At 43.7% G+C, this 23101-nt stretch overlaps 1 protein-coding gene across 2 annotated transcripts; it reads left to right on the forward strand.

Moving 5' to 3' along the window:
• The first annotated feature begins 6154 nt into the window (after positions 1 to 6154).
• cacng7b (calcium channel, voltage-dependent, gamma subunit 7b) lies at positions 6155 to 22760 on the forward strand. Of its 2 annotated transcripts, none has more exons than XM_055227597.1 (6): positions 6155 to 6189; positions 11863 to 12058; positions 12614 to 12700; positions 13491 to 13631; positions 18470 to 18615; positions 22284 to 22760. In XM_055227597.1, the coding sequence occupies exons 2-6, from the start codon at positions 11863 to 11865 to the stop codon at positions 22758 to 22760; spliced, it is 1047 nt and encodes a 348-aa protein (XP_055083572.1). In that variant the 5' UTR covers positions 6155 to 6189. The 2 variants fall into 2 exon arrangements, with proteins under 2 accessions (XP_055083572.1, XP_033837185.1); XM_033981294.2 differs by having other exon boundaries at positions 6186 to 6242.
• Positions 22761 to 23101: the final 341 nt, after the last annotated feature.

Below are 23101 nucleotides of genomic sequence, written 5' to 3' on the forward strand. Positions count from 1 at the left end.
ATGAGCAGAAAAGTTACACAGTGCATCATTAATAATATAATTCTGTGTCACTAATGAAGCGGCGCCACATTTTGTCATTGTGTTTTCAAAATAACGACTCGAGTGATTTGAGCCGGTGTCGTTTTCCCGTTTCATAATGAGTTTAATGTCGCTCCGTGTCGTGACCAGTTTTAATCAGATGCCGGAATGACACTTTACTCCTCTGACATTTGGGCGCCATGGGAACTCCTCTTTTTTTATTACTCTACTTATACTCCAGTCGGTTTAGCCTGTGGTCACCAGAGCGGGGGCTTCTCTCTGGTACTTTCACTCAAGTACATGTAGTTGAGTAAGTTTCAGACGTGATATTTGTACCAGGACTAGAACAGAACCAGGCCCAGTCTTCATGAACTAAACTCAGGCTCATATCAGGACAAAACCAGGACTAAACCAGGACTAAACCAGGACAAAACCAGGATTAAACCAGGACTAAACCAGAACTAAACCAGGACTAAACCAGGACTAAACCAGGACTAAACCAGGACTAAACCAGGACTAAAGTGTGACACAACCTCACTGCAACAAAACATTTATACCGGGGGTGTCAATCGCATTTTCACCGAGGGCCACGTCAGCAAAATGGCTGCCTTCAAAGGGCCAGATGTAAAATAGATATAAGTACTTTTTAAACTTGTTAATTCATTGTTTCTGTATTTATTGCTTATTCAAGTTACAAATATTACATATACATTTGCCTATATGTAAAAATATCGCTGTGTATCTCCTGATAAAATTACACTTTAAGACCATCATACCTTTTAATTTACCCTGTCGAGGGCCACATAAAATGATGTGGAGGGCCACATTTGGCACACGGGCCTTCAGTTTGACGCGTGTGATTTATAATGACAATGTGAAATGACCTGAATATTTGTGTTGCTCCTTCAAAATGTGTTTAGTCTTTCTCATTTTTGCAGTGATTCATTGAAAATACCAGATTTTGTGTAAGATTTTTTTTGTTCTCATATTTATAAAACAAATCATGTCTAGTTTCATTACACCTCCCTCTCTCCCTCTCTCATCTCCTTGGTCCCGTCCTCCCTTTCTCTGTTTGTGTGTCTCTCTCTCACACTCCCTCTCTCTTTCCCTCTTCCTTTTTCTCTCGCTCTCCCTCTTTCAACCTCTCTCTTCTCCCTCTCCTTCCCTCTGCCCCTCCCTCCCTCCCTCTTTCTCTCCCTCCCTTTCCCTCTGTGTGTGTGTTTCTCTCTCTCACTCCCTCTTTCCCTCTTACTTTCTCCCTCTTTCAACCTCTCTCTCTCCCCCCCCTTTCTTTCTCTCTCTCCCTCTCTCTCCCTCTGTCTCTCTCTCCCTCTCTTTCTCTGTGTGTGTCTCTCTCTCACTCCCTCCCACTTTCCCTCTTCCTTCCTCTCTCTCTCCCTCTTTCAACCTCTCTCCCTCTCCCCCTCCCTCCCTCTTTCTCTCCCTCTCTCACCCTCTCATTCCCTTTGTGTGTGTGTCTGTCTCTCTCACTCCCACCCTCTTTCCCTCTTCCTTTCTCTTTCTCGTCCTCTTTCAACACCTCCTCTCTCTCTCCCTCTCTTTCTCTCTGTGTGTATCTCTCACTCCCTCCCCCTTTACCTCTTCCTTTTTCTCTCTCCCTCTGTCTCCCTTCCTCTCCCTCTTTCCTTCTCTCTCCCTGTGTCTCTCTCCCTGTCTCTCTCTTCCTGCCTCTCTCTTTCTCCCTCTCTCCCTCTTTTGCTGTCTCTCTGTTTTTCTTTCTTTCTCTCTATCTCTCTCACCCCCCTCTCTTTCTCTGTGTGTCTCTCTCACTCCCTCCCCCTTTACGTCTTCCTTTCTCTCTCTCTCTCCCTTCCTCTGCCTCTCCCTCTTTCTTTCTCTCTCCCTCTCTCTCTCTCCCTTCCTCTCCCTCTCCCCCTTCCTCTCCCTCTCTCCCTCTTTCACTCTTTCTCCCTTTTTCTTTCTCTCTCTCTACCTCTATCACCCCCTCCCTCCCTCTTTCTCTGTGTGTGTGTCTCTCTCACTCCCTCCCCGTTTACCTCTTCCTTTCTCTCTCTCCCTTCCTCTCACTCTCTCCCTCTTTCCTTCTCTCTTCCTGTGTCTCTCTCCCTGTCTCTCGCTCTCTCTCCCTTTTTCTTTCTTTCTCTCTACCTCTCTCACCCCCTCCCTCCTTCTCTTTCTCTGTGTGTGTCTCCCTCCCTCCCCGTTTACCTCTTCCTGTCTCTCTCTTTCTCTTTCCCCCTCTCTCCCTGTCTCTCGCTCTCTCTCCCTTTTTCTTTCTCTCTCCCTACCTCTCTCACCCCTTTCTCCCTCCTTCTCTTTCTCTGTGTGTCTCTCTCCCTCCCTCCCCGTTTACCTCTTCCTTTCGCTCTCTCTTTCTCTTCTCCCTCTCTCCCTGTCTCTCGCTCTCTCCCTTTTTCTTTCTGCCTCTACCTCTCACCCCCTCCCTCCCTCTCTTTCTGTGTGTGTCTCTCTCCCTCCCTCCCCATTTACCTCTTCCTTTCACTCTCTCTCTTTCTCTTTCCTCCTCTCTCCCTGTCTCTCGCTCTCTCTCCCTTTTTCTTTCTCCCTCTACCTCTCACCCCTCCCTCCTTCTCTTTCTCTGTGTGTCTCTCTCCCTCCCTCCCGTTTACCTCTTCCTTTCTCTCTCTCTCTTTCTCTTTCCCCCTCTCTCCCTGTCTCTCGCTCTCTCTCCCTTTTTCTTTCTCTCTACCTCTCACCCCCTCCCTCCTTCTCTTTCTCTGTGTGTGTGTCTCTCTCCCTCCCTTCCCCTTTACCTCTTCCTTTCTCTCTCTCTCTCCCTCCCTCCCTCTCCCTCCCTCTCTCTCTCATTTAAACCACTTCCTCACTCACTCTCTCGTCTCCTCTTTTCCTCTTCATCCCTCTCACATAAACATGATTTTGACTCTTCTCTTTTCCTCTCTCCACCTCTGCTCTGCTCGTCACCTTTAGTCCTTGACTCTGTGTGTGTGGGTGTAACTCGACCCGCACTCGTCCCGCTCGGCGCTGACAGTCTGTCCATCACGGCGCAGACGTGAGGCGATCCTTCTCCTCCATCTTGTCCCGTAGGTGTGTGACCTCCTTCCTCTTCTGCGCTCGGGGCCTCGGGTCAAAGTGTGCTCTATTGATATGGTTACTAAAATTATAGGATTTCTCCACCAGCGGAGACCTAAAAATAGAGGCTGGGACACGGACCACAGGGGACGGAGGAGGAGGAAGAGGAGGAGGAGGAGGAGGGGAGAGATGGAAGAGAGGAGAGATGGAAATAGTCTTTCTACCTGTACAGTTACATCATCCATCAGTGACAGGGGCCATTCACTTTAACGCTGTGTTATAAAGTTAAACGCAAAAACTACAACTCCCATGATTCAACGTTTCTTTTGGACTTTTCTGTGTTTCATTTTGACTGAACTTCATTTGTTTATTACCAAACTATTTGTTCATAAAAGGCTACGGCAAAAGGTTAAAGGTCCTGGATAAATATGATCTGATCTATTACACTGACTCAAAGTTACTGTGCAAGTTAATGAACGTAATTTTTCCCCTTTAGTTAACTCAAAATTCATATGTAAAATGGAACAAACTTGGAACGCTTGTATTTGCACATAATAAAATGTGGTGAAAAAAGATTACAGCTCTCTCACACAGACCGCACACAGAGACCACGCACACAGACCACGCACAAAGACCACGCACAGAGCGCAAGCACAGACCCCGCACACAGATCGCACACAGACCGCGCACACAGAGCACACACAAACCGCGCACACAGACCGCACACAGCCCCCGCACACAGATCGCACACAGACCACACACAGACCGCACACACAAACCGCGCACACAGACCACGCACATAGATGGCACACCGAGCACACACAGACCGCGCGCACACAGACCGCGCGCACACAGACCGCGCACACAGACCGCGCACACAGACCGTGCACACAGCCCGCGCACACAGCCCGCACACACAGCCCGCACACAGACCGCGCACACAGACCGCACACACACAGACCGCGCACACAGACCGCGCACACAGCCCGCGCACACAGACCGCGCACACAGACCGCGCACACAGACCGCGCACAGAGCACACACAGACCGCGCACACACAGACCACGCGCACACAGACCGTGCGCACACAGACCGCGCGCACACAGACCGTGCACACAGCCCGCGCACACAGCCCGCGCACACAGACCGCGCACACAGACCGCACACACAGACCGCACACACAGCCCGCACACAGACCGCACACACAGTGCACACAGAGACCGCATACACAGACCGCACACAGACTGCACAGACCGCACACAGCCCGCGCACACAGACCGCGCACACAGACCGCACACAGAGCACACACACAGACCGCACACAGCCCGCGCACACAGACCGCACACACAGACCACACAAAGCCCGCGCACACAGACCGCACACAGACCGCGCACACAGACCGCACACACAGACCGCACACAGACCGCACACAGACCGCGCACACAGACCGCGCACACAGACCGCACACACAGACCGCACACAGACCGCACACATACCGCACACAGACCGCACACAGACCGCACACACAGACCGCACACACATACCGCACACACAGAGCACACACAGAGCGCACACAGACCGCACACAGAGCACACACAGACCGCACACACAGGCCGCACACACAGAGCGCACACACAGACCGCACACAGGCCGCACACACAGAGCGCACACAGACCGCACACAGAGCACACACAGAGCGCACACACAGACCGCACACAGGCCGCACACACAGAGCGCACACAGACCGCACACAGAGCACACACAGACCGCACACACAGGCCGCACACACAGAGCGCACACAGAGCGCACACACAGACCACACACAGGCCGCACACACAGAGCGCACACAGACCGCACACAGAGCACACACAGAGCGCACACACAGACCGCACACAGGCCGCACACACAGAGCGCACACACAGACCGCACACAGGCCGCACACACAGAGCGCACACAGACCGCACACAGAGCACACACGGACCGCACACAGACCGCACACACAGGCCGCACACACAGAGCGCACACAGACCGCACACAGAGCACACACAGACTGCACACAGACCGCACACACAGACCGCACACACAGACCGCACACAGACCGCACACAGACCGCACACACAGGCCGCACACACAGACCGCACACATACCGCACACACAGACCGCACACAGACCGCGCACACAGACCGCACACACAGGCCGCACACACAGACCGCACACAGAGCACACACAGACCGCACACGAGCTGCATTACTGAGCAAACAGTTTGTAAAATGGTCCGTTGTGAGACGTGGTGGTCGTGCTCCTCTAAACCACACCTCTTCACACCCTCTCTCTCTTTCTCTCTCTCTCACTCCCTCCCTCTTTCCCTTTCTCTATGTCTCTCTGTGCTTCTCTCTCTTATGCCCTCCCTCTTCCTCTCTCTCACCTCCCTCCCTCTGTCCCTTTTTCTCTGTCTTTCTCTCTCTGCCTCTCTCTCACACACACCCTCCCTCCCTCTCACCTTCTCACTCTCTCTCTCATCCCCTCCCTCCCTCTCTTTCTCCCCCCCCCTCTCTCTCCACAGCTCTCATCTCTCACTCCCTTCTCTCTCTCTTTCTCTCTTCCTCTCCTCTCTCTCTCTCTCTCTCTCTCCCTCTCTCTCCTCTTCTCTGTTGAAGCTCTGAGTATCCCTCCTCTCCTCCTCTCTCTCCCTCCCTCTCCTCCCTCTCTCCTTCTCTCTGCTGAAGCTCTGTGTATCTCTCCCTCCTCTCCTCCTCCCTCTCTCTCTCCTCTCCTCTATGTTGAAGCTCTGTGTATTCCTCCCTCCTCTCTCTCTTTCTCTCTGTTGAAGCTCAGAGTATCCCTCCCTCCTCTCCTCTCCTCTCCTCTCTCTCTCTCTCCTCTCCTCTGTTGAAGCTCAGAGTATCCCCCCCTCCCCTCCTCCCTCTCTCCTCCCTTTCTCTCCTCTCCTCTGTTGAATCTCTCTGTATCAGTAGCAGAAGTGCTGCGGCGCATTGCCGGGGACGCACAGTGAGCGCGGCGCAGGGAGGATGTCCATCACTTTACGCACAACATTTACATCCGCACGAGGCAGATAGACAGATAAACCGAGAGGAGGAGAAGAGGAGAGGAGCCGCGCGGGAGTCACGTTCATTCACGGTGAGGCTTTGGCGCTTTTGGCACGGACGTGAGCGCACGACTCCCGGGGCAGGGTGAGTACTTGTGCTTTGGTCTGAGTTCTGCTGTGGAGCTGCGTGGCGTATTTCGAGCTGTGGAAAACATCGCTCGGGTGAGGACTGAAGCGCGCTGCAGCCGTCCCCCTCTGTCCCGCTCCGTCCCTCTCCGTCCCTCTCCGTTCCCCTCCGTCCCTCTCCGTCCCGCTCCGTCCCGCTCCGTCCCTCTCCGTTCCCCTCCGTCCCTCTCCGTCCCTCTCCGTCCCCCTCCGTCTCCTTACTGCGTCCTCGCGCGTATTAAAGCGCAGGTTTCTTTGGCTTGAGCCCAGCACGAGCGCAGCGTTTCTCTCTGACCACTGTGTTTATTCTCCAAAGTCCGCACGTGCGCAGCGGAGGGGGAGGGGGTTGGAGGGAGGTAGTTTCCGCTGCTGCCCTCGTGAGCCCCAAAACTTCTGAAAAATCGTGTTTGTGTCTCTTCTTTCACCGTGATCCGATGCGTTCGGGCTCTGGCCGGACTCTCAAGGTTGGGTCGTTATCACAGGTGTGGGCGCGTCCCCGTGTCCCTTTCATTTTTGGGGGGCAAAGGAGCTCCCCCTGCGCCTCCTTTCCGCTCCTTTTTCTGTCTTTCTGTCCCTCCAGCGCGCGGTTTCGAGGTGTCAGTCTGAAGATGGTGACAGATTAGACCAAATTAAACCTTTTGTGCCCCCGTGGCTGCGCTACCTAACCAATTCAAGCGCCTCATTGCTTTTGTGGCTACGGGTGCCTGAAGGGGCCTGTCTCTGTGTGTTAAATGGGATCGTTATCGCGGATCACAGGAGACGGGTTCCCTCTCCTCCGCGCGAGTCCTCACTGTGTCAGGATAAATCTTTCTGCAAAAAAGTGTCTGGAAAGCACACACACACACACACACACACACACACACACACACACACACCCCCCCACACACACACACACACACAAAACTGTTTACATCCGGGGCGTTTGGCAGGTGGGGCGCGTGGAGGCCGAGAGGAGCTGTCCATGGTGCTGAACACGTCTGAAACAGTTTTACTGCAGTGAAGCAATCCGGACATTGATCCTCCTCAGTCCAGAGCACATGGGCCCGTCACGCTGCTGCCCGAGCCACGACTCTGACCTCACAGCACACACTTTTATCTTTCATTCCACGCACAAAACCTCATGGTACTGCTGTTAATTACAAAAGTATAAAAGGGAAATGCCAAGTCACTTTTACTCCACTGTGAACGAAGCGTCAGAATCCTGTGCGTAGCCTCCATCTGCAGCTTCAAACCTTTATGTTTTTTAACCTTTTTATATCCTACACATGCGTTTTTAATCAAAATAAACTCAATTACTACTATATTGCCGATTATAACTGTTATATTTTCTTGATTGGTCCAAAATGATCGCACAAAAACACGATCAAGAAGCTAAAATGTTCCACAAACAGCATTTTTTTTTTTTTTTAATCAAATGCTGTTCTGTTTCAGCTTTGGTTCTACTTTTGTTCAGGTTTAGTTCTGGTCTAGTCCAGATTTAGTCTCATGGTTCAGTTGAGGCCCAGATTTGATATTTGTACAAGACTTTGATAAACCTCACATAAGATGACATTTTACAAAAACTACAACTCCCATGTCTATTTTTTTAAAGGCAATTATTATATTATCTGTATATGGAGATTTTTATTTATTCAATTATTTATTTATTTAAATATTTGTATTTTTTTTTTTAATTTATTTATTTATCTTATTTTATTTTTTACTGCTTTCTACAATTTATACACTTACAGGAGATATCAGATATATGAAGTAAGATAAATGGAATTATGCAATAAAGAAAAAAACTCACTTTTTTCTTCTTTACTACATAATTCCTTAGATCTTACTTCATATATTTCATGTCTTCTGTGTGTATATAACATGTAGAAAGTATTAAAAATAAAGACTTTTATTGCACATATAAATAACAAATCAATGAGCTGAGGCCACTTCAGTTCAAATGAGGAGGATTCGGTCAGAACAGTTCTACATGTTTGCAGTTTTATTTTCCATGATTCAATTGTAATAATTTTGATCATTTGAATGAGTTTGAATGGGTCAGTACTAAAAGAACACAGGAAAACAAAAGTAAAGTAAAACAATAGAAAAACAAAAGTAAAGTAAAACAATAGAAAAACAAAAGTAAAGTAAAACAATAGAAAAACAAAAGTAAAGTAAAACAATAGAAAAACAAAAGTAAAGTAAAACAATGTATAAATCGAGTGTAGCTGCTCACAATTCATAAAAGTCAAGACAAAGTCAATACATTTGTTAATCACAAAATGAAAAACACAGTTATTCAAAGTGTTTGAAGAATGTACTTTATGTGTGTGTGTGGGGGGGTGCATGTGTGATGATGGTGTGTGTGTTTGTGTGTGTGTGTGATGATGGTGTATGTGTGTGTGTGTGATGATGGTGTTTGTGTGATGATGTGTGTGTCGGGGTGTGTCGGGGTGTGTGTGTGATGATGGTGTGTGTGTCGGGGTGTGTGTGTGTGTGTGATGATGTGTGTGTATGTGTGTGTGTGATGATGGTGTGTGTCTGTGTGATGATGGTGTGTGTGGGGGGGTGTTTGTGTGTGTGTGATGACGGTGTGTGTGTGTGTGTGTGTGTGTGTGTGTGTGTGTGTGTGTGATGGGGTGTGTGTGTGTGTGATGATGGTGTGTGTGTGTGTGATGATGGTGGGGGGTGGGTGGGTGTGTGTGTGTGTGTGTGTGTGATGATGGTGTGTGTGTGTGATGATGGTGGGGGTGTGTGTGTGTGATGATGGTGTGTGTGTGTGTGTGTGTGTGTGTGTGTGTGTGTGTGATGATGGTGGGGGGGTGGGTGTGTGTGTGTGTGTGTGCGTGTGGCACAGTCGTGTGGCACAAATCAGCACAATGAGTTAATTATAGTAAACAGAGAAGAGTCTGGACAGAGCCCAGAGCCACAGGGGGAGGGGCTTATTCTCACACGCACATGTGAATGAACCACAGAGAGAGGGAGGGAGGAGGAGAGGGAGGAGAGGAGAGAGGGAGGGAGGAGGAGAGGAGAGAGGGAGGGAGGAGGAGAGGAGAGAGGGAGGGAGGGAGGGAGGGAGGGAGGAGGAAGAGAGGGAGGGAGAAGGAGGAGAGGAGAGAGAGGAGGGAGAGAGGAGGGAGAGAGAGGAGGAGGGAGGGAGGAGGAGGAGAGGAGAGAGAGAGCGAGAGAGGAGGGAGAGAAAGGAGAGAGAGGAGGGAGAGAGGAGAGAGGGAGGGAGGGCGGGAGGAGGAGAGGAGAGAGGGACAGAGGAGAGGGGAAAGAAAGAGGGGTAGAGAGGGGGAAAGAGAGAGAGACAGAGAGAGAGGGGAGAAGAAAAGCAAAGAGATAGAGAGAAAGGAGATGAGAGAGAGAGAGGAGAAGGTGAGAGGGATAGAGAGGAGAGGGGGGAAGTGGGATAGAGAGAGGGAAAGGAGAGAAAGAGAGCAAGAGGTAGAAGAGGGATAGCAAGACAGGGGAAAGAGAGAGAGGAGAGAAGAAGAGAGGGGGATAGAAAATAGAAAGAGAGTGGAAAGAGAGGGAGAGAGGAGGAAGGGAGAGGGATAGAGAGAAGAAAAAGAGAGAGAGGAGAAGAGAAGAGGGATATAGAGAGGGGAAAAGAGAGAGGAGAAGGGCAGAGGGATAGAGAAAGAAGGGAAAAAGAGAGAGAGGAGAAGGGGAGATGGATAGAGATGGGGGAGAGAGAGAGAAAGGGAAAGGGATAGAGAGGACAGGCAGGAGAGGCAAAGAGGGATAGAGAGAGGGGAAAGAGAGAGGGGGAGAAGGGAGGGGGTAGAGAAAGTGGGGAAAGAGAGAGGTAGGAGAAGGGGAAGAGGGATAGAGAGAGCAGAGGGGAAAGACATGGAGAGAGAGAAGAGGAGAGGGATAAAGAGAAAGAGGATAGAGGAAAAGAGAGAAAGGGAGAAACAGAGAGAGAACAAGAGAGCAGGATAGAGCAAGAGGGGGAGAGAGAGGAGAGAGGGAAGAGAGTGGGAAAGAGACAGAGGGAGTGGGATAGAGTGAGAGTGAGAGAGCAAGAATGAGAGGAAGAGCAAGGAGAGTGGGAGATGGATAGAGAGAAAGAAGGACAGACAGCAAGAGAAAGAGAGAGAGGGATAGAGCAAAGTGGAGAGAGGAGGGGTGAGAGAGGGAGAGGTGAGTCATCCACACCTCTGTCATCTGTGTCTTCTGCTCTTAATCAAAAGAAAGAAGAATAGAATAAAAGTCTTAAGACGTGACTTAAACCCTCCACTGTGGGGCGCTGTTTGGATCAGTATTTATCACAGATCTCCATGACGCAAATCCTTTATTATTTAATTAACAACATCATTTTAAAACTCACTCTTTTTTTTTTCTTTTCGAATAATTTTTATTGAACAGAAAACTTAGAAAACACACATCTTTCCTCTGGACGTGCTTGCATCTCCACAAACCTGACTCTTACTTCATCTGGAACATGGCCTCCTCCTGTTTGTCTCCATGGAAATGTTGTACTTTTGGCTATAATATTCCAGCGTGGCATAAACCGTATGTATCGTTATTGGAGAATGTTCTGATATGGTTTTATTTTTTTATTTCCATGGAGACGTGCAGGTGACATCACTTTAAATCAAACCTCTTCTGCAAAATGGACATTTTTTTGCGCTTTTAATCATTTTGTAGTTGTTATTTACCTTCTTGAAGTTATATTTGGAATAATTTGTGCAGGTTTGAGCAGTTTTTAATCATTTTTTTTCAAGACGCCATGTTGCTGATCAATCCCCATTTTCACCGCCACATGTACACGCCCACTGTGACGTACTTACTTTGTTCTTCAATTTTATTTACTTAATCGGTGATACGTGCAGGATTCGGCACCGTCGCGTCGCCATTTTGGCACAAATTAAAACAATCTGCTACTCACTAATGTAACTCCTTATTGTGATGACATTTACGCCGACGTCAGCTCCCATTGGCCACCGTAATTTCCTAACATGAAACTCAGCGAACTTGTTTCTTTTATTTACACAAGTGTCAAACTAAATTTCACCGAGGCCCAAATCAGCAAAACAACCTCAGATTTGCATACACGTCACAAAATATGACTGTAACTGTGTATCTCCTGATAAACTAACATTTTAAGACAGTCATACAGTTTAATTTACCTTGTCGCGGCCACATAAAATGACATGATGGGCCACTTTTCGCCCTTGGGCCTTGAGTTTGACACCTGTGTTTTATGTGAATATTGTGTTTTAAAATGTGCAAATTACAACATAATGATCCACGGATGTCATAGATTATAATTATAAAGCAGAGATAAGCACAATAGGTCCGATTTAAGCTAAAATATGAGTTAGAATAGATTAATGTTGTTGTTCATGGGGAAATTGTGTTAATAGGTGGTAGTACGTCTGTAAAGCCCATTATACTTCAGTCTGTATTATAAATCGGATCATGTTGCGTATCTATTATCTTTGCATGTATATTTTTAGCTCACCTAAAGCAGCTCAGAGAGAAGGTTCAATCCCAGGTGGTTTCAGAGTCTAGAACGTTCCCAAAGCACTTTACGTTTCCGTCATTGTTATAAATCGCATTTCTCGTCGCACATAGCTGACCTTGTGCCTGTGCCGTTTTGGTTCCAGATGAGTTCGTGCAGTAGCCGCGCCCTCACCATCCTGTCCACCGTGTTCGGGGCGTGCGGGCTGCTGCTGGTGGGCGTGGCCGTCTCCACCGACTACTGGCTCATCATGGTGGAGGGCATCATCCTGCAGCAGAACCAGAGCATGGAGGTGAAGATGGCGCTGCACTCGGGCCTGTGGAGGGTCTGCTTCGTGGCCGGTACGGAGCGGCCGAGCGCACCGTCGCTGGTTTTAAAGCCTCAGGGCAGGGACAGATGTTCGCCAAGATGTACGCAGAGCAGAGGTCAGAGGTCACGGGAGAGCGGAATGGGGTTAGAAGTGCTCCGCGAGGAATAGCGCAGATGTAAAAGATGGATTCAGAATTATTCATAACATGGATGGATGTGGCTCTTTTGGGACCTGATGTTCATCCACCTTAGTGTGAATGAGGTGTGGGAGTGAGCGTGAGTGGTGTTCGGAGGGGCTGATGGAGCAGATTGGCAGTCTCGCTTCTGTCAGGGCAGCTGTGGCTATAATAGAAGCTGCAGCACTGTAGAACACTTTGACTGTCTTTAAAGGCTATATATATCCAATTATGTAGATATTTGTTATGATTTTTACTCAATTTATATATTTATTCAGTATATTTTTGCATTTCACATGGTTCCAACAACATGAAAGTTTACAGCCGTTGCAAAAACACAATAATTTATAGTCTCATCTTGTTAATTCCGCTCTGTAAAAGGTTTTTTCTTTTGTTTTTGTTTCCAAACAGGATCAGAAAATGGACGGTGTGTCGCGTCTGAATACTTCACCGAACCTGACATTGAAATCACCACAGAAAACACTGCAAACATTCTGAGTGAGTAGTAGTAGAAGTAGTAGTAGTAGCTGTAGCAGTAGTTGTAGTAGTAGTAGCAGCACTTATAGTTTAAAGCTGTACTATGTAACTTTTCCGAGTGATGTTATTGCGTTACCCAAAAACGTCCACAGTCGATTGAAACTAGCACATGACTTCACCAACTTAAGTTACAGGTCAGATCTGTGAAGAGGCAAACACGCTCATATGCATTTAATTAATGTCACACTGTGGGACATTCCAGACAAAGCCAAAACCTGTTTATGGAGATGAGTTTTAATAAAGAGAGGCCAAAATATCCCATCTTCTATTTTTATGTTGGTGGCCCTGTGATCTCTGTGTACGTGAGTTTCAAATGCTAAATGCTAAATGCTAACTGCTAAATGCTAACATAAGAGTCATATTTTAGAAAGACACCCAGTCAAGTTCAGATTTGACTAACACTGACACTTGTATATAATTATGCAAAATTATTAGTAGCAGTTGTAGTAGTTGTTGGAAAATCAATAATCAAAAATCCATACCCATTCCTTTTTATACTAATGTATCGAACCAGCTTGACATTTAATTCTCTAACCTCCAACTTATGTAATGATCAATATCTCACTTCACATTCACACAAACTCTGCAGTCTGGACCTGTCTCTGGACCTGTCTCTGGACCTGTCTCTGGACCTGTCTCTGGACCTGTCTCTGGACCTGTGTGTGGACCTGTGTCTGGACTTACGTCTGATTTAATCTCACACACATGTTCACTCACTTCTTCACACTTTTCTGATCTTTTTTCTCCTCAGAAATGGTACGCACGGCCACCCCTTTCCCGATGGTGTCTCTGCTCTTCGTCTTCACCGCCTTCGTCATCAGTAACATCGGACACATCCGGCCGCAGCGCACCATCCTGGCTTTTGTCTCCGGCATCTTTTTCATCCTCTCAGGTCAGAACTGTGCAGGATATTTACACCTCAGTTTGTTCAATAATGATCCAAATATACAGTAAATATCACACTACAATACACACTGCTCCACACACACCTCATATGTATTATTACCCATAATCCCTTTTGTTTCCATAGATATTTAGTTCTGCTTAGATTGTATTTTAGCTATTTTTAGCACATTTCTCTTATTTATGTTATTTTAAATCATATATAGTATTGTGCATTTCGCAAACTGACAAACTTTACTTCACAGAATGATGCTGAATCGTGAATAACACAGGATTTCTAGCAACTAACAATATTTTTTGGTGGTTTTAATTTGTTTTATCAGCAGTATTTTTGTTTTATTGCTGCCCAGACGACCTGAATTGGACTAAACTTACATAATCAATCTTAAACTTGACCCCCATTTTAACCTTGGTCCTGTAAGAATGTTTGTTTCTGGTGTAAGTGAGAGTCTGAAACATAAAGTCAAAGGGTTTTAATGAGTTCCACACAGGTAAAGTGAACAGTAAAGCAAAGGACTCTCCGGAAAAGACAGAAAAAGAGTCCTGAAATGTGCATGTGACAGTTTTTATAGTGTCTCTCAGTGTGTGTGAGACAGGTCCTCTTCTGCTCCGCACGGTGGTTTAAAATTTTAAGCAAAGTCGAACAAGGTGAGTGTTTTATAATCCTCTCAGAGTGGAGGTCACACATTTCTTAGCGAGAGGAGCTACAGATAAGAAACGTGGCCTTCCAAATCCACTGGTCGGCACTTTCGTAAATTAACATACGTAGAGCTGCACCACTAGAAAATACTTTACAGTAAAATAACACAAAATACAATTGAATATTTGAATTGAAAATCTATAATTCCTCATGTTTTATTATTATTATTATTATTATTATTATTATTATTATTATTATTATTATTATTATTACTTTATTTTTTATTTATTTATTCATTCATTTATTTTTTGTTTCATTTATTTATTCATTTGGGTTTTGTTTTTTGTTTTTCATTTATTTATTGTTTATCTGCAAAAGTGTTCCAGTACAATGTTCAGGTACATCTGACCAGCAAGACCTTACATCCTACGTTCAACACAACATCATTTTCAGGAGTTAAGGAGATTTATAGTCATATCATTATTGTGTTATAGAAATTATGGTATTGCAAATAAACAAAGCAAGGATGAAATATACACTACTGAAAATAAATGCATAAATAAATTAAATAAACAATAATAATATCAATAATGCAAAAAAGCATAAATAAATACATATAAATAAATTTATAATAATAATAATAATAATAATAATAATAATAATAATAATAATAATAATAATAATAATAATAATTAATAATAACAACAACAAAATAAATTTAATTTAATTTAATTTAAAAAAAACAAACAAAAAAAAACAAATATACAGGTAAAATCAGTCAGTGTTCCCTTCATTCAGAGGTGTTTTTAGTCCCTCAAAATAATTCAAAAGTGGAGTCCAGGTCTCTAAAAACTGCTGTGTAGTTCTCTTTAAAGTGTATCTCATTTTTGTTTTATTTAAACTCAAACCTTCCTCTCTGCACATCACAGTTGTGTCATGTTCATGTTTTCACCCACAGTTGCAGTTCCCGGGTGTGAGCAGCAGGTGGCGCCCTCTGCTTCACTTCTCTCCCGGGTCAGTGCAGGGCTGTCCAGGGCTGATAGTGGGGAGCTAAACTGACATTGGACTTGTAACAAAGGCGTGATCCCGTGACTCGTTTAAGAAAGACTCGGCTCTGCGCTGCGCACACTGCGGACGCGCTTTGATGCACCGTGACGCACTGGCACGCGCTCACACACTGCCCTCCTCGCGCTTACGTAACGCCATTATGTAACGTTTACGGCCAGTGTCGCAGCCTTGATGAGCTGTTGTGTGGTAATAATGATCCCACCTCAGCAGAGACAGATGTGTCTGGTGTTTTACAGTTTCACTTTTTATTAATGAAGCTGATCCAGTTCAGTTTCAGTGAAGCTCATTGGACAAAATGGAAATAGTTTAGGTGATTTGTGCAGATTTATGTCAAAAATGCAAATGTTTAATACAAATACAAGTGGACACATTTGCAGTAGTAAAAATATACAGCCTATATATGTACATAGTTGTAGTTGTTGTAGTTTTAGTTGTCGGTTTCTGTTAAAATTAAATACTCTTTACTTCAATTAACCGATTACTTTGCTGCTCATTCTGTATTTAATGTTATAATTCTCACTAAAATGTCGTCTTTTCTTCTCTAAACAGGCCGTTATCAGTGTAAAAACATGACAAAGTAAAAGTACTGCATTTCAATATTAATGTTAGGTGTCTGTACTCTACTTAAGTACATTTTATAGTGGATACTTTTACTTTACTTCACTACATTTAAGCGCAGTATCTGTACTTTCTACTCCACTACATTTTTGAACAGGGCTGAAAAGTAAAAGTATTTTTTGTGATTGTTTGGGATGCGCTGAAAAGGCTGAGGGTTTATTTTCAACATGTTCAAACTAAAATATTCAAATAAAAATTAAAAAAAAGCAATGAATGAAAAAAAGAATTTATGCAGAAAAAAATTCTGCATAAATTTGTATCAAAATCACAGCATTTGAAGCTTTTTTTAGATCTCAAAAACTGCGTGAAATGCTTACTACTTACATTTTTAAATATACTCTTACTTAAGTCGATGGTTCCATGTGTTTTTTTTACTCTGGTGTTTGTACTTTTACTTCAGTAACAGCATAAAGTACTTTTTCAACCACTGTTTATTATTTTACTCACAAATACTTTTTCTCACAAACATATCATTACTTTGCATTCAAATTTTGAAATAAATGAAGTATTTTCTCCGTCAGTCGTTCCAGTCGGCTCCAAAACAAAAGAAAACTGTGTCAGCTGCTCAGTTTGTTCAAAAACTTCAACTTCAAAACATAAAAACATTGATTTTTGATGAATCCTCAGACTCTCACGTGCTTCATTTTGATTTGAAAGTTTAAGTTGCAGCTCCAAAAAACACTAAAAACACTGTCACGTTTCGAATCCCATGTTTTCTTCCATTTCTTTGACATTTTCCTGCTGTAACTCAAACACACCCCACTGTATCTCTGCTCTCACTCATTTATTTAAACACGCCTGTCCCACGTTTGACAGGAGCACGGTTTGTACATTTCTTTCTCATTTTCCTTTTTAACCTGCTGTGTACTTCTTGTGTGTAGCATTTAAAGTACTGCGGTCTATAAATACCTCCATAGGCAGTGGCTACATCAGCTTTTGTTCAATATTGATTCTTAGAAGTTGACCATATGTCGAAACTCATGCATTAAACACGGAGGAGACTTTAATGTTTTATGTTTTACTTAAGGTTTTCTATGGAACGCAGAATTATGGCCAATCATTTCATCAGGTTTAAAGTGAAAAGTGCAGTATTTATGTTCAGAGAAAGCAGTGGAAGCGATAAAAAATGAGTGCTTTTTTAAGTGTTTCTCCCTCTGATTAAAAAGCCATTACAGCCATTATAATGTGAGCAAAAACACAAGATTTAAGGTGAATCTTGCAACCGAAAAGTGTGGTTTTTATTCACGTTTTTGATTGGACAATAAACAACTTTTACTTTCTATTACGCTGTGTTTTTGATCCATGTTATAATGTTGTTTACAGACCTGGAGTTGTGTTTTGTTTCACATTTTTAACACACAAACCCTGCGTATTTAAGCCGAGTTCTTCACTCAAACCGAAAACACCCTCTTCCACCTTGTGATGTCATCATGTGGTGATACAGGAAGTGCTCCACTGTGTTTTTAAACTCCACACACCTTCATTTCCAGAATTATTTGGATGATTTGAGTCGTGGAGTTGTAAGTTTCTACTGAACTAAAGGTAAAAAGTAGCGGTTAACTTGAAAACTACCACTTCATGACATCACAAGGTGGAACAGAGAATGTGTGCTTTACTTAAACATGTATAAATGTAACAAAACACGACTCCAGGTCTGTTTTTGATGAGGTAATAACATTATAAAATTACTAAAACCTCGCAGGACTTTTGTGTAATATCAGACCTTGAAATACCAATGTTTGTCGCTAAATATAACTGAATAAACATGTATCCATTCCACAGATCTGACCTGTAACAGTACTGGTTTAGTCCTGGTTTAGTCCTGGTTTAAGTAACATCTCCATGGAGACCAGCAGGTGGCGTAACCTCCACAAGAAAAACTGCATCGTGCACTTTTACATTCACATTTGTTTCAGTCAGAGGACTAACCCTGTGGAGATGAAGCATCTCGCTTTGGAGGGAAAAAGGTTCTACAGCAGAAGAATAAACTTTGCAGGTGGTTGCCATGACGACGAGGAGCTAAACAGGATCAGATATAAACAGAGATAGACATAGATGTTAAATATAAAGGGTAATTGAGGCAAAAGCATTTAAAAAAAACACATCATAATCACTGAGAGCGCCCTCTTGCTGATAGAGAACGCCATGACAGCTGATGGTACAGAGCACAGAGGTGGAATAATCAAAAATACGCAGTTTGAATCGCAAAATAAATGAACCAAACCTACATTTCTGGATTAGTATTTGGTGCGAAAGTTTTGAGAGTCACTAGATTAATTTCCTGTTGTTATTTTACAGTTTTACAAATTAAAAGAATGTTCCTGTCCTTCATAATTAAAGTGTGTGTAGAGTGTGTATCCTCTGATCTGAAGGTCGCCGGTTCAAATCCCACGCTCTACATAAATGTCACTATTGAACGGTCTGATCCAGTGTTTCCTTGATGTTCCAGTGTGATGATTTGTGCGTGTTTGTGTGTGTTTGTGTGTTTGTGCGTGTCGTAGGCCTGAGTCTGGTGGTGGGTCTGGTCCTGTACATCTCCAGCATAAACGACGAGGTGATGAATCGCCCGCGGGAGCCAGAGCAGTTCTTTAACTACCACTACGGCTGGTCCTTCGCCTTCGCCGCCTCGTCCTTCCTGCTCAAAGAGGTCAGACTATCAGGGAAATGTTTGTTTTAAAGTGTCAGAAGTTACAGAATAATGAAAAAAAAAAGACAGGTCTGTTTTTGATGAGGTAATAACATTATAACATGACCAAAAGCTCGCAGGACTTTCGTGTAATATCAGGCCTTGAAATACCAATGTTTGTCGCTAAATATAACTGAATAAACATGCATCCATTCCACAGATCTGACCTGTAACAGTCCTGGTTTAGACCTGGTTTACTCCTGGTTTAGACCTGGCTTAGATCTGGTTTAGTCCTGATTTATACTTGGTCTAGTCCTTGTTTAGTCCTTGTTCTAGTCCTGGTTTAGACCTGGTTTAGTCCTGGTTTAGTCCTGGTTTAGTCCTTGTTCAAGTCCTGGTTTAGTCCCGGTTTAGTCCTTGTTCAAGTCCTGGTTTAGACCTGGTTTAGTCCTGGTTCAGTCCTGGTTTAGTTCTGGTTTAGTCCTGGTTTAGTGCTGATTTAGTCCTGGTTTAGTCCTGGTTTAGTCCTGGTTTAGTCCTGGTTTAGTCCTGGTTTAGACCTGGTTTAGTCCTGGTTCCGGGCAGGTTTCACAAAAGGTTTCATACGTTAAGACCAGACGTAATACAAATCTTGATAATAAAATCTGTTGACATTGGTGACATTACTTTTAATTAGAGGTGGGTGATAATCAGAGCTGGATGAAGTACTACATTGTGTTACATAACTAAAAGTACAGATACAGAGGTAAAAAGTTATTCAAGTAAAAGTCAAAATATCACATGAAAAAATCACTTAGGTAAAAGTATTTAAGTACCTGTTTGACAAATTAACACTTGTGTGAAATACTTTTACTTTTTACTCTTAAAGTACATTTTTAAAGTGTAAATGTAGTGATATTTATTCAAAGACAGTAACAATACGAATACTTTTTTTTGTTTTTTTGTTTTTTTTGTTTTTTTGTTTTGCTCAAAGCTGAAGCTTGAACTTGAAAAGTTTAGTCAGAATATTTCAACGAACATGGTAAAAATAACCCCTCAAATCACACGAAAAGTACTTTTTACTTTTCAGTCCTGTTCAAAAATGTAGTGGAGTAGAAAGTACAGATACTGCTCTCAAACATAGTGAAGTAAAAGTAAAAAGTATCCACTGTAAAACGCACTTAAGTAAAGTTCAGATACCTAAAAATTCTACTCAAGTACAGTACGTAAAAAAAGATACTATAGAAAAAGATATTTGTTTAGTGCAGTACAAACCTACTTTAAAAATGTCAAAAAGATTAAAAGTAAAAACAGGACACAAACTTGCAGACAGTCGTGTCCAGATTTACTCTACATCGACTTATCGTGCAGTACATGATGACGGAACATGAGCTGGGAGTCAGTATTTATAATGTGTACTTTTTCTTTGCAGTAGTGGGACAGTTTTGGTTATTTTTCTGTACCACAGTGAGATTTGAGCTGTAGAAGTTTGAATTATGAACTTCTATGCCTCATTATAGACACAAAGTCGCAGCTCGTGTTTTTTCATAGTATTGTACATTTAGAATAGTTTTTGGGATTGTTTGTCTATATTTACTTCAGTTTTTCAGCTCTATTTATTTTAGAGTAATGTTTCAAGTAAAGGTACAGAGTGATATGTGAACGTAACCAAGTAAAAGTATTAAAGTACTGCATTTAAGTAAAAAATTTTAGGTATTTGCGCTTTACTTAAGTCAGTTTTGGATACTTTTTACTTTTACTTCACTACATTTGACAGCAGTATCTGTCAGTATTGTTTGAGACCTGCTGAAAAAGCTCAAAAAATGTGTTATAAAATGACAAAATCTGCATGAAATACTTGTACTTTTTAGTCTTTAAGTACATTTTTAAACAGGCACGTTAAGCAGATTATTTCATGTGATACTTTTACTTTTACTTGAGTATTTTTTGCTCTGATATCTGTAAGTAAAACCACCACTGGATATTTCTGCACTTCTGTGGTTAAGTTTATGTTTCATTCACTTTTAGTACAATTCTTGAAACTCCAAAGAGAAATTCAGCAGCTCCTTTAAACACATTCACATTTATCCCAACATAAAACTCTTCATATTCGTCAATTTTTTTGTCAATATTTCCACCTCTACGTTAAATACCTGCACTCTCCCTCGTGAGTTTGCGTCTCGCTCTTCAGCCTCGACTCAAATGTCTGTGTTTAGTCTTGTTTTTTGTCCTGGTCTCGCTTTAAACTCTTCGTTCTGGAGCTGAGGTAAATTAGACTTAGACCTAATTAAACTCAGATAGTTTCCAAGAATAACTGTCTGACAAACTGGTGCAGATAGAGCAAACTCCAGTCGCTGTATTTGTGTGTTTGCAGCAAAAAAGTAGCGTCTAGATTAGTTTAAAGGTTCTATATGACACAAAATTGACTCTTGTGAGATTTAAGACATGTTATAATGTTGTTTCCTCATAAAAACACACATCTGGGGTTGTGTTTTGTTGCGTTCACACATGTTCTGAGTAATTTTTATTAGTTTATCTACATCTCCAAAGCTCAAAATGCTCCGTTTCCACTTTGTGATGTCATTTAACAGCCTCATTTTACCTTTAGTTTTGTTTGTTTTTTTGTAATTCTTTATTTTCAGATAGTGGTTTATAGTTACAAGGTTCATTATTAGACCAAATACAGTACCATAGTCATCAACTTTCTGTCTTTTTCTTTTCTATTTTACAGAAGTTACATATAAAACAGAACTTTGTGCAGCGAAGAGAAAGGAAAGGAGTCAGTTCACATTAAATAGACATGTAATAATAAATAAGAAAAGAAAATCAAGTACAGAAGCCGAAACAAAAACAAGGGGACAGCTCTTTTACAGCAAGATGAGCCGGATCTCCACAAAGGCTTTATATATTTATCCCACTTAGTCCATAATTTAATGAAAACATGTTTCCTGAGACGAATAGAGAAGGTGATCACTTCCATCACATATATTTTATTCACAATGTTCATCCATTCTGAGCTTGTGAGGGGCTCAGGAAGAAGCCACGTCAAAATTCTGAATAAATATGTGTGTGTTCGTTGAAGCTGATTATCAAAATGACCAAAAAAAGAGACTTGAAAACTGTATTGTTACTTTTACTTTAAGAATACTGACTACTGTCCTGTGGAACTTGACCCAGAATGATCAGCTTCCTTTACCCCGCGCTGTCTCCAACATTCAGCATTCCCTGCTTCAAAATGTCTCTCTTGCTTTGCCGTAATAAAAAAGCACATTAGCCTTTATCAGTTAAACTCCTGCCAAAGCTGTATGGAGTTTAAAAACACAGTGGAGCACTTCCTGTACTACCGTATGACATCACGAGGTGGCGTTTTTTTCAGTTTGAGGGAAGAACTTAGCTTAAATACGCAGGGTTTTTGTGTTAAACGTGTGTGAATGAAACAAAACACAGCTCGAGGTGTGTTTGTGATGAGGAAAAACATTATAACAGATCAGAAAACAGTCAAATTAAGCCATAATTTGAGTAGTTTCCATGTAAACACGTCTTTATTTCATTATATGCTCCCGTAAATACAGCAGAGTGGGAGCATCTTTGACCACCTGCGCTCTCCTCTCCAGCCTCGACTCAAATCTCTTGTTTTATTGATGTTAGTTTCTTGTTCTTGTCACATCTCGAGCCGCTCTCACTTTAAACCTCACGTCTGTGCGTCCCAGGGGGCCGGGGTCCTGTCCGTCTACCTCTTCATGAAGCGCTACGCAGAGGAGGAGATGTACCGCCCCCACCCGGCCCTCTACCGCCCCCGCATGTCCGAGAGCAGCGACTACAGCGGCCAGTACCTGCACCCGGAGACCACCTGGCCGCCTCCCCACCCCAAGAGAGGCAGGAGCACGTCGGAAGCCTCCAGCGACATCTCCATCCAGCTCAACCAGACCCCTCCGTCCGCAGCTAAAGCCAACCTGCAGCAGAGAGGGGGGCAGGGGGCCGCAGCCACAGGGAGCCCGCCCTCTGCGTCGTCTTCGGCCGGGAGTTATAACATCCCCACGCAGTCTGGAGGATACCCGGGCACGCACACGCTACCCAGGGGGTCCCACGCCCAAGGCCAGGCTCTGCCCATGGCCGTGCCCCCGTCTCCGGTACCGCCCCCGCACTACCACGCACACCACATCCACATGGGGGCTTCACCTTGCTAAGACTAAAGAGGGATGAACACAGAGACATTGATTTTAATTTTTAAGTCAACTCTGGGACTGATTTGGTGAAGGCAGAACAATAAGAACTTGGGGATGTTTTGTGAAACCTTAAGAGTGACAGTGGAGATGCAGAGAGGAGGGAGGGAGAGTGAGAGAGAGGGGGAGTGAGAGGGGAGAGGGAGGGCTGGGGTCTGCTGCAGAATACCAACGTGCTGCAGTGCTGCGGGAAAACGGTGAGCGCTTGGAAATAATCAAAGCAAAAAGATTAGAATTGAATATTTCACCGTTTTTGTATTCAGATGTTACAGATGTTTGTGCTGCGCTCTTCCTCTCATTTTTAT

This window comes from Periophthalmus magnuspinnatus, chromosome 16 (assembly GCF_009829125.3).
Source record: "Periophthalmus magnuspinnatus isolate fPerMag1 chromosome 16, fPerMag1.2.pri, whole genome shotgun sequence".
Taxonomy (NCBI): domain Eukaryota; kingdom Metazoa; phylum Chordata; class Actinopteri; order Gobiiformes; family Gobiidae; genus Periophthalmus; species Periophthalmus magnuspinnatus.